This window comes from Henckelia pumila, chromosome 2, assembly GCF_033568475.1.
Source record: "Henckelia pumila isolate YLH828 chromosome 2, ASM3356847v2, whole genome shotgun sequence".
In the NCBI taxonomy this organism is placed as follows: domain Eukaryota; kingdom Viridiplantae; phylum Streptophyta; class Magnoliopsida; order Lamiales; family Gesneriaceae; genus Henckelia; species Henckelia pumila.
Genome location: NC_133121.1, coordinates 85,301,070 through 85,314,581, shown reverse-complemented (window position 1 = coordinate 85,314,581; position 13,512 = coordinate 85,301,070). Strand labels below are relative to the sequence as shown.

Here is a 13,512-nt window from a genome sequence, read left to right as displayed (position 1 = left end):
TTAACGCCTCCTAGTCCTTCCAAGCTTTTAGATTTCAGTCCGAGCTCGATCCGTCCGTTGGAAATTATTTCTGAAGGTAGTTTAGCGATCACGACAGCGAGAGCTTCGTTATATCGTAAGTTTTTCATCGATCAGCTAAACTTTGATTTTCGGATGTTGTTAGAATAGATTGAGTTTCGGTTATGTTGCGCTTGACAGAGTTTTGATCGTTTATTCTCAGTCGGTTTTGAATTAGAGCATCGTTCGGATTTGTTATGATTTTTGGAAGCCTATTTTCAAAAATGGAGTTTTGAGATTTGTTGGGTTTGAGCCTTTATTGTTGTCTTAGCATTTATATGAGTTGATATCATTATTGTACTGTTGTCTGCGTTTCCGGTTTGATCAGTTTATAGCCGTTATGCCACCGGTTTGAGTTTTGAGATTTTGAACCATTTGAATCGTAGAACATTGGCAAATGGGTATGTTCGTTGTTGTTGATCATCTTTTGCCTATGTACAGATTCGTTTGAATTTGTCGAGCCCAGAGTTAGCAGCTGTCGATCGTCTAAGAGTTGGACGAAGAACGGTAAAGAGATTACCTTGAGCCGTCGTTGTTGTTAGGTTTTATAGTTTATGATATAACCTTTTATTGTAGCTTATCCAGAATTTGGAGATATTTGTATCGAAAGGTACAAGCAGACATCGTTTAGCGGGATAGCACACTCAAGCCAGTTGGTTTTTGAGTTTTTCTTATATCACATACTTGCATCAATACTTATTCTAGAATGGGAAACTTGTATTTTGTTTTTGAACTCTTGTTGTTATTGAATTATGGTTAAATTTATTTCGTTTTCTTTATGCATTCATCTTGAGCAAAAATCCTTGATTTCAGCAAGCAGAACGGCCCTTTTATGTTAGACGTTTTGGAAGCTTTAAGTGAGTGGCCTAGGCGTAGAGGTTCGCCTAGTGTCAGCATACTCTTTATAGTCGCACCAAAGTCTAGAGGATGGAGATACGTGGCACCACCTCGATCGGGAGAGTCGGTAAGTTGTTTATGTGATCTCATCCTCGGGATCCCAAAAGCAGAGCTGCAATTCCTTGATTATCTAAATTGATATCCCTGTTTTAAAGACATGCATTTCATTCGTATTAGCAATTAATATGTTGTCTTTATATCATGCTATTGATATATTATTTGTATTGCATGTTTTGTTTCTTTTACTGGGAATATCATTCTCATCGGAGTTATCCGGCTGTTGCTTTGTTTTGTATGTGTACTTGGCAACAGGTGGGGCAGGATCAAGTCAGAGGAGGCTTGGTTAGCTTCGAGGTCAAGGGATAGAAGTGAGACTCGGTTTAGAAGTTGAATCAGCATGTCAATCTAGTTTATGATTTGAAGCATGTTAGAACTCGAACTTGTTCTTGTTTGTAGCTTCTGTTATTCAAATATTATGGATTGAATGTCGTCTTTGCATGTATTATGAACCTCGATATGTTGTGATTGTATTGTACTTGAGTTTTGGCAATTTTTCTGCTGTTTATTTAACTCTGTTCTGACACCGCTCGATCGGTAAGATTTAACCGATCGAGCGATGACATTTTGTGCCATGTTTTTGTTTTGCATTTTAGGTGGCCGCTCGATCGGTTGGATCTTACCGATCGAGAGGAGCTGGTTTCTTCGAGCAGTAACTTTTGCTTTTTTTTCTCGCTCGATCGGTTGGATCTTACTGATCGAGCGAGGCCCTTTTCAAAAAAAATATTTTATTGCTTTTAAACTTGGATCTTGTATTCTTATTTGTTGTTTAATCCAAGTTTAGTTGTTTAGAACCGAGGTCTCACACTAATCAACTGGAATTCTGATATGTATAACCATACTTGCAATTTAGTCCCTAGAAACATCAAAAATTGCAAAACATCCTTCGGCCCTCTTTTTAATTCAATTTAAATCCTAAATAATTTAATAATATTAGAATTTAAATGTAAACTCTAAAATTCTCAAATTAAATATTCTCATATTAAAATTAAATATTTTTCGGGGCTTTACAATTATCCCCCTCTAAGATATGATTTCGTCCTCGAAATCTCATGCAATCTGGAACATATAAGATAAGGAAATAATAGCAAAACTGAATAAGACTCACATTAGTGGAAACGTTTTGGAAAGCGTTGTCTCATATCTTCTTCAGCTTCCCAAGTAGCCTCTTCAACTCTGTGCTGACTCCACTGAATCTTCACCAGTGGATTGGTCTTGGTTTGGAGTTGCTTTTCTTTTCGATCAAGTATCTGAATCGGCTGTTAAAAGTAGCCAAGAGTTTCATCTAATTTAGCTTCATCAGGTTGCAAGATATGAGATTCATCAAGCTGATACTTTCGAAGCATAGAGACATGGAATACATTGTGGATACCGGACAAAGATGGAGGAAGAGCGAGCCGATAAGAAAAATTGTCTATCTTCTCGAAAATCTCATACGGACCAATAAATTGTGGAGATAACTTCCCTTTCTTGCCAAATCTAACTGTGCCTCGGAAAGGTGAGATCTTCAAAAATACCATGTCCCCTTTCTCAAAACACAACGGCCTTCGTCTGATATTGGCATACTTCGCTTGTTGATATTGTGCCGTTTTCATTCGTTTCTGAATCAATTTTACCTTCTCAGTCATCTCTCTGATCATATCAGGTCCAATGTTAGGCATTTCAGACATATCATCCCAGTATAGAGGTGATCTACACTTCTTTCCATACAACGCTTCAAATGGAGCCATTTTAATACTCTTTTGATAGCTATTGTTGTATGAGAACTCCACCAGTGGTAATGACTCTAGCCAAGTAATGTTAAAATCTAACCCACAGCTCTAAGCATATCCTCAAGTGTTTGAATAGTTCGTTCAGATTGTCCGTCAGTTTGAGGATGATAAGCATTACTCCAATTTAACTTCGTACCTAGAGCTAATTGTTGTAGGTTGTGCCAAAAGTGTGATGTGAATCGAGGATCTCTATCAGATACAATAGACTTTGGCACTCTGTGCAATCTTACCACTTCCTTGACATATAAATCTGCCATTTTGTCGTGTCTAAACGTCATTTTGTATGGAATGAAGCACGTTGATTTCATCAATCGATCAATAATCACCCAAATAGTATCGCATCCTCGGGATGATCTTGGTAACTTCGTTACAAAATCCATGGAAATGTGATCCCATTCACTAAATCTGGCTCAGCTCGAATAGCACATACTCGAATAGATTTCACATTTGTTTCAAAGATTAATCCAGAAGTACAACAATCATCTACTAAATGAGAGATACCAATAGTATATAAAGAAAGAGAACATATATTTCGACTAAGCGCATCAGCAGCTGCATTGGACTTTTTGGGAGAATATTTAATTTCACAATCGAATTCTTTCAATAAATCGAGCCATCTTCGTTGCCTCATGTTCAATTCAGACTGTGTAAACAGATGTTTCAAACTTTTATGGTCAGAAAATATTTCAAACTTCTCACCGTACAGATAGTGTCGCCAAATTTTCAATGCAAAGACAATAGCTGCCAATTCAAGAACATGAATTGGATATCTGATTTCATGCGACTTTAATTGTCTTGAGGCATACGCAATAATATGACCTCGCTGCATAAGAACACATCCTAGTCCCATGTGAGAAGCATCACAATATACAACAAAATCACCAGTACCTGAAAGAATTGTCAAGACTTGTGCACAAGGAAATTGGCTTCACAATCTTCAGACCAGATATACGGTGCATTTTTCTGTGTCAACTGCGTAATAGGCTTCGCAATAGGAGAAAAATCTCTGATAAATCAACGGTAATACCCGGCTAATCCCATGAAACTTCGTATTTTTTTATATAGATGTCGATCTCGGCCAACTAATCACTTCCTCAACTTTACTCGGATCAACTGAAATACCATCACCTGAAATGATATGTCCGAGAAACACAACTTTCTGCAACCAAAACTCACATTTTGACAGTTTAGCATATAATTTCTCTTCTCGCAACGTTTTCAAAAAAAATTCTCAAGTGTTCAGCATGATCACACAGATTCTTGGAATATATCAAAATATCATCAATAAAGATAATGACAAAGTCATCTAAATATCTCTGAAATACTTGATTCAATACAAAAGCCATGACAATAAACTCATAATGTCCATACCTGGTTCAAAAAGTGGTCTTAGGGATATCTTCATCTCGTACCCGCAATTGATGATAACCGGATCGTAGATCATTCTTTGAATACACTGAAGAACCCTGCAACTGATCAAACAAATCATCTATACGAGGCAAAGGATATTGATTCTTTACCCCAGGGTGAAACGCTCGGTCTTATGTACCCTTTGGCAAGTAGATCTTCTAACTGCTCTTTCAGTTCTTTCAATTCAATAGGAGCCATACGATAAGGAGCTTTAGAAATTGGTTGAGTACCTGGAATTAACTCAATACTGAAGTCTACCTCTCGAGTCGGAGGCAATCTTGAAATCTCATCAGGAAAGACATCAGCAAACTCACTAACCACTGGCAAGTCAGCCAATTTCGGGCTAGTTTTCAACACATCTACTGCATAAATGAGGAATCCCTCTGTTCCTTTTTGCAATAAACTAGTCATCGAAAGAACAGATATCAAAGGAATTCTGGCTCGTGAACCCTTACCATAAAATTTCCATTCAGTTGCCATCTCTGGTCTGAATCTCACAACCTTCTGAAAGCAATCAACTGTAGCCATGTACTTGTTTAACATGTCAATGTCGATAATACAATCAAATTCGGACAATCCAAGAACAATACAGTCTATCTCAATCTCGTTATCCTCATACTGCATCATACAATTCCTAACTGATTTCACAGATATGATACCTCTCCCCAGAGGTGAAGAGATTGATACAACAGTAGATAACTATTCAACAGGAAATGAATGTGATAAAACAAATTGCTCAGAAATAAAAGTATGTGAAGCACCTGTATCTACTAACACATAAGCAGGATAACCATAAATAAAGCAGTTACCTGCAATCACATCATCAGGTGCCGCATGTGCTTGCTCTTCAGTCAATGCAAACACTCTAGCATGTTGCCTAGGAGGCTGAATAACTGTCTAACTTCCTCCTGATCTGCTTTGTGATTGTGATTGTGGTTGTGGCTAGAACGAGTGAACAGAAGATGCATGCCTCTCAGGCTGAGTTACTAATCTAGATGATCCAATACCCTATGAACTTTCGGAACCACGTTGTGGGCATACTCGAGAAAAATGTCCGGTTTGATTGCATATATGACAACTACCAAACACTCCTCTGCATTGGTCGCTGGCATGTCGTCCACCACATTTAGTGAAATACACACCAGAAGAACCAGAACTCTATCCAAACTTGGATCGTCGTTGGCCACTAGAACCTGAGGAACTACTACTCGACTTCTTAAACTGCTTTCCCTTAGACGTGAAGAATTCCCTTCTACTGCTACTACTGCCGCCTGCTTCAAATCGAGGTGGTGGTTGAGAAACCGGTGGTTGATCAGAATAAGTTACATTTATAGCTGGTGGTGGTGTGAATGGTACTCCTCTCTGTCTGACCAAACCAGCTTCAACACCTTTTGCTTTATCAAGTGCATCGACAAGGTTATTCGGACGTCCAGTGTTCACCAAAGTAAATATGTCCGGATTCAAATCATTTATAAATTGATCAGCCTTAGTTTCTTCATTATCATCAACATGTGGTGCAAATTTTAACAAAGCTGAAAACTTTACCACATAGTCTTCAACATTCAAACTGCCTTGCTTCAATGTGGAAAACTCGGCTCCTTTGTCCTTTTTGTACGGCACTGGGAAAAATCGTTGATAAAATTTAGTTTTAAATAGATTCCAAGTCACGGTCATACCTTTGCTTTCCAGAGTTTTCTTGGTACTGATCCACCAACTTTTGGAAACTTCATGTAGTTGATGTATCACCAATCGAAGTCGACGTTCATCAGTGTAATCTAGGGATTCAAACAATTGATCGATATCTTCCAACTAGTTCTCGCAATCAACGGGATTCTCTGTCCCCTTCAAAGTCGGAGGTTTAAATGACTGGAATCTATTCAACAGTGTCTCCATCGGAGTGGCGTCACATCCATCAGATCCCCGGAAGTACTACCCTATTCAGGTCGAGGAGCTTCAGTTACCTGAGGCACTGTCGGTGCTACAACTGCCTGTTCTGGCACTGGAACTGTGTCTGTCTGTCTAGTCACTAGTCTTCGAGGCATATCTGATAATCAAACAAATTAATGCACAATTCAGCAACATATCACAGACACCAGTTCAATCTCAGTCCTTCTCTGATTAGCATAATCATGCCTTCACAAGAGATCAAGTCTGATCAAGAATCTATACTGATCCATTCTCGAATAACACATACTTTCAATCACTTCAGAGTTTTTGGCAAGTAGGTAATTATTAAAGAAATAAAGAAGTTCAAATCATAATCGTGCTTTAAGAATAAATAAATCAATCAAAAGGACTCGATCTACCCCGCTCACTCTAATCCAGTCCAAGAACTTATGCTCTGATACCACCTATTTTGGAGGCTCATGTCGCTAATTCGATTCATAGGGAATCTAATACTTAAGTCATAATTATACCAAGTTCAAATCATAAAGATAAAATAAAATTTAAACAAATGAGTACCTCGCTCGATCGGTCATATTCAATCGAACGAGTGAGCAGAAAATGCAAACTCTCGGGTTTGCAAACTAACATGCCTCGCTCGATCGGTCAAACACAACCGATCGAGCAAGCATGCTCTGCTTGAAAATGTACAGATTGATGTTGCTGTCAAAAGCTATTCAAGTCTTGTTTTCTCTTCCTATTTCAATTCCAAAATATGTTAACTCAATACCAAAACATGTATATACATGTGTCAAGTTCAAACACAATATACTAGCTTTCTTACAACAAACTAAGAAGTATTCAAATTAGCTAGATTATATACAAGCTTAATACGTTCTTCAACATAACAACCATCACCTGGTTTCTAACATATTTAACAGATATTTCACATACACCTCAGCTAAGACCCGAGTCCACACGTGCTAGATTCTCTCACGAGCTATCAAGGTAGTCTCTAACTAGCTCCTGCCCCTCCTATTGTCATGCACACATACAAAACAAACCAATAGGCAGAGAAACTCCAGTGAGAAATCATTCTCAGTATAAATGATATATACATGCTTTAAAAATCAAAAATCAACTCAAGATTTAAGGAAAGCAATAAAACTTCGTAACCGATGTCTGTCGTCGAGGTTTTAAGCCGCTCAAGACCTCAAGATTCATATCTAAATCCCGGTGTAAAGATTCGTATAAGATCTTAACATGGATATCCATTCTCTCTGCTTCGTAACCAACACGACGTCATTAACATCAATATAATCAAAGATCCACTACCTGAGATGGATCATAAACTCACATTCTAAATCAAGAATATAAGCATAAACGATAAGTATGTGATTTGCTTCGAGGAAACTCGAAATACATCAACCTCGAGTATCAAAACCCCTCTTCAATTGATATCGTTTCATACCAATTCAATCTTGTTCTGTCACCTGCCCATGCTCTTTATCTTATAGCATCTGGCATAGGTATGTATGCTTGTATTGTTGTATGTCCCTTATTTAATTTTTTTATATTGCTTATTCTCTTTCCCCAGGCATAAATATGAGACCCCATCTCGTATCTATTTTATTCTTTGATAGCAATGCAGTTTTTTTCTGCTGATGTAAACTTTTAACTGCTGATATGAACTTTTACTGATCTTTAACGTGGACAAATTTAGTTTCATCATCTAGCATTTTTCTATACTTAGATTTGAAGCTATTTCGGAAGAGTAAATCTTAATATAATTTCCTCCTTGTAGTTAGAGGCCCCTCACGATAGAGGGGAGGAGTTACTACGTGAGATAACCGATCTACTACATAGCATAACAAGCAAGGGAGATAACTTGACAGGATCGAGGCCACGTATCATGATCATAACGAGAAAAGAAACACGTGTCTTGATCAATCATGGGAAAGCCTCTCCAACAGCAAAGGAGTAGGTTTCGAGTTAGTTTTAGCAGAGCTAGAAAGATTAGAAATTTAGGACCATTTTTTACTCAATTTTTTTTTTGTGTATGAAACTAGGATTCAAATTTTCAATTTTGAGTAATTTACAATATTGAAAAATTGTATATTAAATTTTATTTACAAATTTCAAATTTTGAGTAATTTATAATATTGAAAATTATATTTTTTTTTTGTTTTATACATAAAAAAAGACAAGGGTGAAAAACTGTAGTTAAAGGGTTTTTAAAACTGTTGTTAAAGGCTATGTAGTTAAAAGTTCAATAGAAAAGACTACGGTTTTTAACCGTAGTCTCTAACGACAAAAGACTACGGTTAAAAACCATAGTCTTTTATTCGTAAAAGACTAAGGTTTTTAACCGTAGTCTATGACCGCACTTTTAACTACATGGCTATTAACTACAGTTTTAAACCTCCAATTAACTACGTTTTTTCACCATATTCTTTCAGCATTTTTGTTGTAGTGTATATAAATAACTATTCAAATCTCATCATTCCATTCTCAAGAAATAACTGCCAACCTTGATCAAATCCTCACCGATTGAAATCGAAATTCTCGAGTCGATAGTCTTCAATATTAATCTGAAAATGAAGGATACATATGCTACACATATCAGCAACAACTCAAATAACACTTCAGCTCAATCCGAGGCCATAAAAACAACTTCAAATCAAAACCGGCGGCGTAACGATACAAAATCGGTAACCAAAACGATATCGAATTCAATTCTACCAATACTAACCATAACATATCAGCAGCATATCACCATAAACCAGCTTAATTCAGTATACAAAGATTCAAACATGAGCTGGAAATCATAAAAAATCAAAACAATATCCATTCTTCAATCCGGTTTCAATATAACGCTACCTATAAGCTCAAGAACACATATTCACGCTCAACTTCTGATTCCTCCCAACATAAATTTTGAAATCAAAGAATCATATGGAAACTTACGCTACTTCAAAGCTCTCAAAGAGAGTATTCCAAAACTATATTCGAAATTGAAATCGAACGGCCAGATCAAAAGATATCGCAATTTGAAAGTCAAATTCAAAGAAGAAGATGGTGCTCTAGATTCTTACTCTGAGATTCTAAAGGAAATATCCATGCTACACGTATTAATAGCTGACTAATCAAGTGGAATTCTGATATGTATAACCATAATTTCAATTTAGTCCCTAGTAACTTCAAAAATTGCAAAACAGCCCTCGGCCCTCTTTTTAAGTCAATTACAATCCTAAATAATTTAAGAATATTAGAATTTTAATCTAAACTCTAAAATTCTCAAATTAAATATTCTCGGATTAAAATTAATATTTTTCGGGGCTCTACAACTGTCATAGACCTGGTGATATCAAACCATACTGTTTTAAGCTGTACGAAGACTACAAACATAGATCTGCATCAAAGTTGTTGCCTAAAGTGTTGCCAGCACCCTCCCACAGCATCTCCAGAAGCAGATCTACTATAAGAAAGGTTTGGGTACCAAAAGCTGATATTAACTGTTATATGATTTATCCTGCTTTGAGAACTAATGTTTCAGGTGCTTGGTACTTTGATAGCGGCAGTTCACGTCATATGACAGGTTCCAAGAAATTTCTCACTGATTATGTTGAATAGAAAAGTGGAAAAGTAACCTATGGAGGAGGTTCGAAGGGGAATATTTTTGGAAAAGGAACACTGAATGTTGTTGGTTTGGCTAAGCTTCGGTACAAGGTCATCTGATAATTGTTATCAACTTGAAGAAGAGATGGCTTATAGGCACACAAAAGTGACTGAATTTGATCTATGGCATAAAAAATTGGGTCATGAAAATTTCAAGACTTTAAAGAACCTAAGTAAGCTAGATGCTGTTAGAGGTATGCCTAACTTAAAATTTTGTATTTCATTTGTGTGTGAAGCATGTCAAAAAGGAAAGCAGACTAGGATGTCACATGAGGTGTTGCCAACATCTATGACAACATGCTGTCTTGAGCTTATACATATGGACTTGATGGGTCCAATGGATGTTGAAAGCTTTGGTGGTAAGAAATACTCTTTGGTTTGTGTTGATGATTTTTCAAGATATACTTGGGTAAATTTTCTAAGAGAAAAATCAGACACATTTGATGTCTTCAAGAAATTGCTCACTAAGATTGTGAATCTACACAACATGAAAGTAATCAGAATTCGCACTGATCATGGTAAGGAGTTCAAAAACTCTTTTTTTGCAAGTTTGTGTGATAAACGAGGTATTTCTCATTAATTTTCTGCTCCTAAAACCCCACAAAAAAATGGAATTTCTGAAAGAAAGAATAGAACTTTACAAGAGATGGCAAGAGTGATGTTAATTTCAAAGAATATTTCAAAACATTTTTGGGCAGAATCCTTGAACACTGCATGTCATATTTCGAATAGAGTATATTTGAGGAATGGTACTACTATGACATCCTATGAAATCCTCATGGGAAAGAGGCTCAACCTCAAGTATTTTCATGTTTTTGGATGTGTATGTCACTTTTTGAATGATAGAAATCATCTTGCTAAATTTGATGCAAAGAGTGATAAGTGTGTGTTCTTAGGATATTCATCTAATAGCCGAGCCTATAGGATGTTTAACTTTAGAACAATGATTATTTTTGAATCTATTAATGTTGTTTTTGATGATTTTGCAGATCTAAAGAAGAAAACATCTAAGGATGAAGTAGATGATCTGCTTGATAAATCTGGAAATTCAGATGTTTCCAAGGTGTTACAACACCTCCGACAACACCTTCTAAAGAAATTCCGCAAACAAAAGTTAAACATCTTACTGATGAGATTATTGATGATGACAGTGAGGTAAATGAAACTGGGAAGAATATTCCTAGAAAAATATAGAAGAACCATCCATCCTGACAAGTTATTGGAGATGTGCCTAGAGACTTGCTGATAAGTGCATTTTATGCACTTAATTTGCATATGATTTGATTTGCTTTTGTGATGTATCGAGTATATTTTATGTTTATTTGTTGTTTTTTTAAATGCAAGGATTGGAAGAAAAGTATCGAGAAGAGACGGAAGAAGGAATTACGGAGCTGCAAAGTTTAAAAAATTACTGGAGCTTCTACAGATATCCAAATAAAATCTCCACCATTCACATTAAATTTTAGGATGTTTTAAAGTTTTTATCAAAATTTCAGCTTGATCCGATGGATAGAACTCGAGTTATGATTTTTACAAAAATTCTGCGCAGATAGTGAAATGGAAGAACAAGTAGCGCCCCGCGCCATATTTCTAGCGCTCCAGCGCCCGTAAATTCATGTCCAGAGCGCCCCAGCGCCTCATTTTGAGCGCTCTAGCACCAAACGTCTTTCATTGAAAAATAAAATATGAAACTTGAGCGCCCCAGCGCCGAAGAAGTAGCGCTCGAGCGCTGCGTAGTCTCCAAAAATATGAAAAGTCTCTAATCGAGTTTAAAAAGGATTTTATGGCTTATCTTGAGATATACAAGGGTTTAGAGAGGATTCAGATCATAGAGACGGCTATTGAGAGTTTGGGAGTGCACAAGAGCTCAAGAACTTGGTACGAAGACGGAAGACGACGGCATCCGGTGATGGAAAAGCTTAATTCTACTTCGTTCTAGTTTTTCTTTGAACTCTATTTTTCTAGTTTGATGGATTATTTGAAAACATGTTTTGTTTGATCTTTGAATTTATTATTAACTAATTTCTTAGTCTAGAGGTAGACGGATCTTGACTGGAAACCATGATTGAGATATTTTGATTTATATATTTGAATTCTTCGCACAGTTTATTTGTGTTTTCCTGATTTTTAATGCTTTCAATTTACTGACCATAGATTGAATGATATTTTATTTAGAATCTATCACTCGAGAGAAGAGATTTTGAATATGACATAGGAAAATACATCTTTGGTGTTTATATTGTTCGAGAGGCATAAAACTCCATAGAAGTCGTTAGAAGAATTCTCGTGTCATTTACCGAATTTAATAGTTAAACATAGATAGACATATTGACTTTTCTATTGAATACGAATTTCTGCTTGACACTCGAGAGAGGTAGTAGAAAATAATAGAAATTCTTGGCTAATAAACTAGAAGATTTTTTAATTGAACAATCATTAGAAATAAATTGTGTTGGACAGTCAAATGAAGTCGAAACTCTAGCATTCATCGCTTATTGAATTTTCATCTCGTGAACTCGTGGTTATTTAATTTTATTTATTGCAATTTTTAGTGTTATTAAAATCAAACCATTTTCGTAGCTCTACATATGATTAGGATATTATTAGTTGCAAATATTTGATATAATATTATTTATTCATTCTCTGTGGGATTGACTTGGACTTAATTCCTATATTAAAACTTGACGCCATGCACTTGCGGGAACAAAAATATGCAACAAGTTTTTGGCACCGTTGCTGGGGAATGAATTTTATTTGATTTATATTAAATTATGCTAATTAGTCTTAATTTTGATTTAGAGCATTTTATTTTATTTTGTTGGTTCTAATTTTAAATATTTCTCTTGTTTATGCAGTTTATGCGAAAAATTCAAAGTTACGACTCAGTGCTCTTTGATCCGGAAATCGAGAAAACTGCTAAAGCTTTGAGAAAAGCTAGAAGAGAAGAGTTGTAACAAATAGATTAAGAAAGAGAAAGAGTTGTCAATAATTCTCCGGTGTCAATCAGAGATCATTTTAGACCGGTGATCAACAATAATTATTCCAGAATAGCTCGACAGAATATCATAGCAAATAATTTTGAGTTGAAGCCAGCTTTGATTAATATGGTGCAGCAGAATCAGTTCAGGGGTGCAGCTACTGAAGATCCGAATTTGCATCTACGCACTTTTCTGGAGATTACTGACACAGTGAAGATTCATGGTGTTACTGAGGACACTATCAGGCTACGATTGTTCCCGCTCTCTCTTAGGGACAATGGTCATAGTTGGTTGCAGTCACTACCTCTTGGGAGCATCACTACATGGGAGGACATGACATCTAAATTTATGGCTAAGTACTTTCCACCTGCTAAGTCTGCCCAGCTGAAAATTGAGATCACTACTTTCAAACAGCAAGATTATGAGCTACTGTATGAAGCTTGGGAGTGGTACAAGGAATTTCTTAGGAAGTGTCCAAACCATAATTTTCTGGATTGGGAACAGATCGAATTATCCTACAATGGTTTGAATGGGCCAACTCATATTTCTGTGGATGCTGCATCTGGAGTTTCGATATTTTTTAAATTTCTTGAGGAGGCTTATGAGATGCTTGAGCAAATGAAGATTAACAGTTATTAGTGGCTGAGTGAGAGATCTGCAATAAGGAAGCCTGTTGGAATTCATGAGGTTGATGCGTTCACTACTTTGACTAATCAGATGGCTACTATTTCTACACAGTTGGCTGTACTAACCAAAGGGAATCAAAATTCTACTGAGAC

At 36.3% G+C, this 13,512-nt stretch overlaps 1 protein-coding gene and 1 non-coding gene across 2 annotated transcripts; both read right to left on the bottom strand.

Annotated features, from left to right (window-relative positions):
• Positions 1 to 2,120: 2,120 nt before the first annotated feature.
• LOC140877836 (uncharacterized) lies at positions 2,121 to 2,741 on the bottom strand. The gene is made up of 2 exons (XM_073281421.1): positions 2,373 to 2,741; positions 2,121 to 2,270 (listed from the first exon to the last, which is right to left on the bottom strand). The coding sequence occupies exons 1-2, from the start codon at positions 2,739 to 2,741 to the stop codon at positions 2,121 to 2,123; spliced, it is 519 nt and encodes a 172-aa protein (XP_073137522.1).
• Positions 2,742 to 13,115: 10,374 nt separating this feature from the next.
• Positions 13,116 to 13,221, bottom strand: LOC140885680 (small nucleolar RNA R71). The gene has a single exon (XR_012151098.1). It is a non-coding gene; the product is annotated as a small nucleolar RNA R71 (small nucleolar RNA).
• Positions 13,222 to 13,512: the final 291 nt, after the last annotated feature.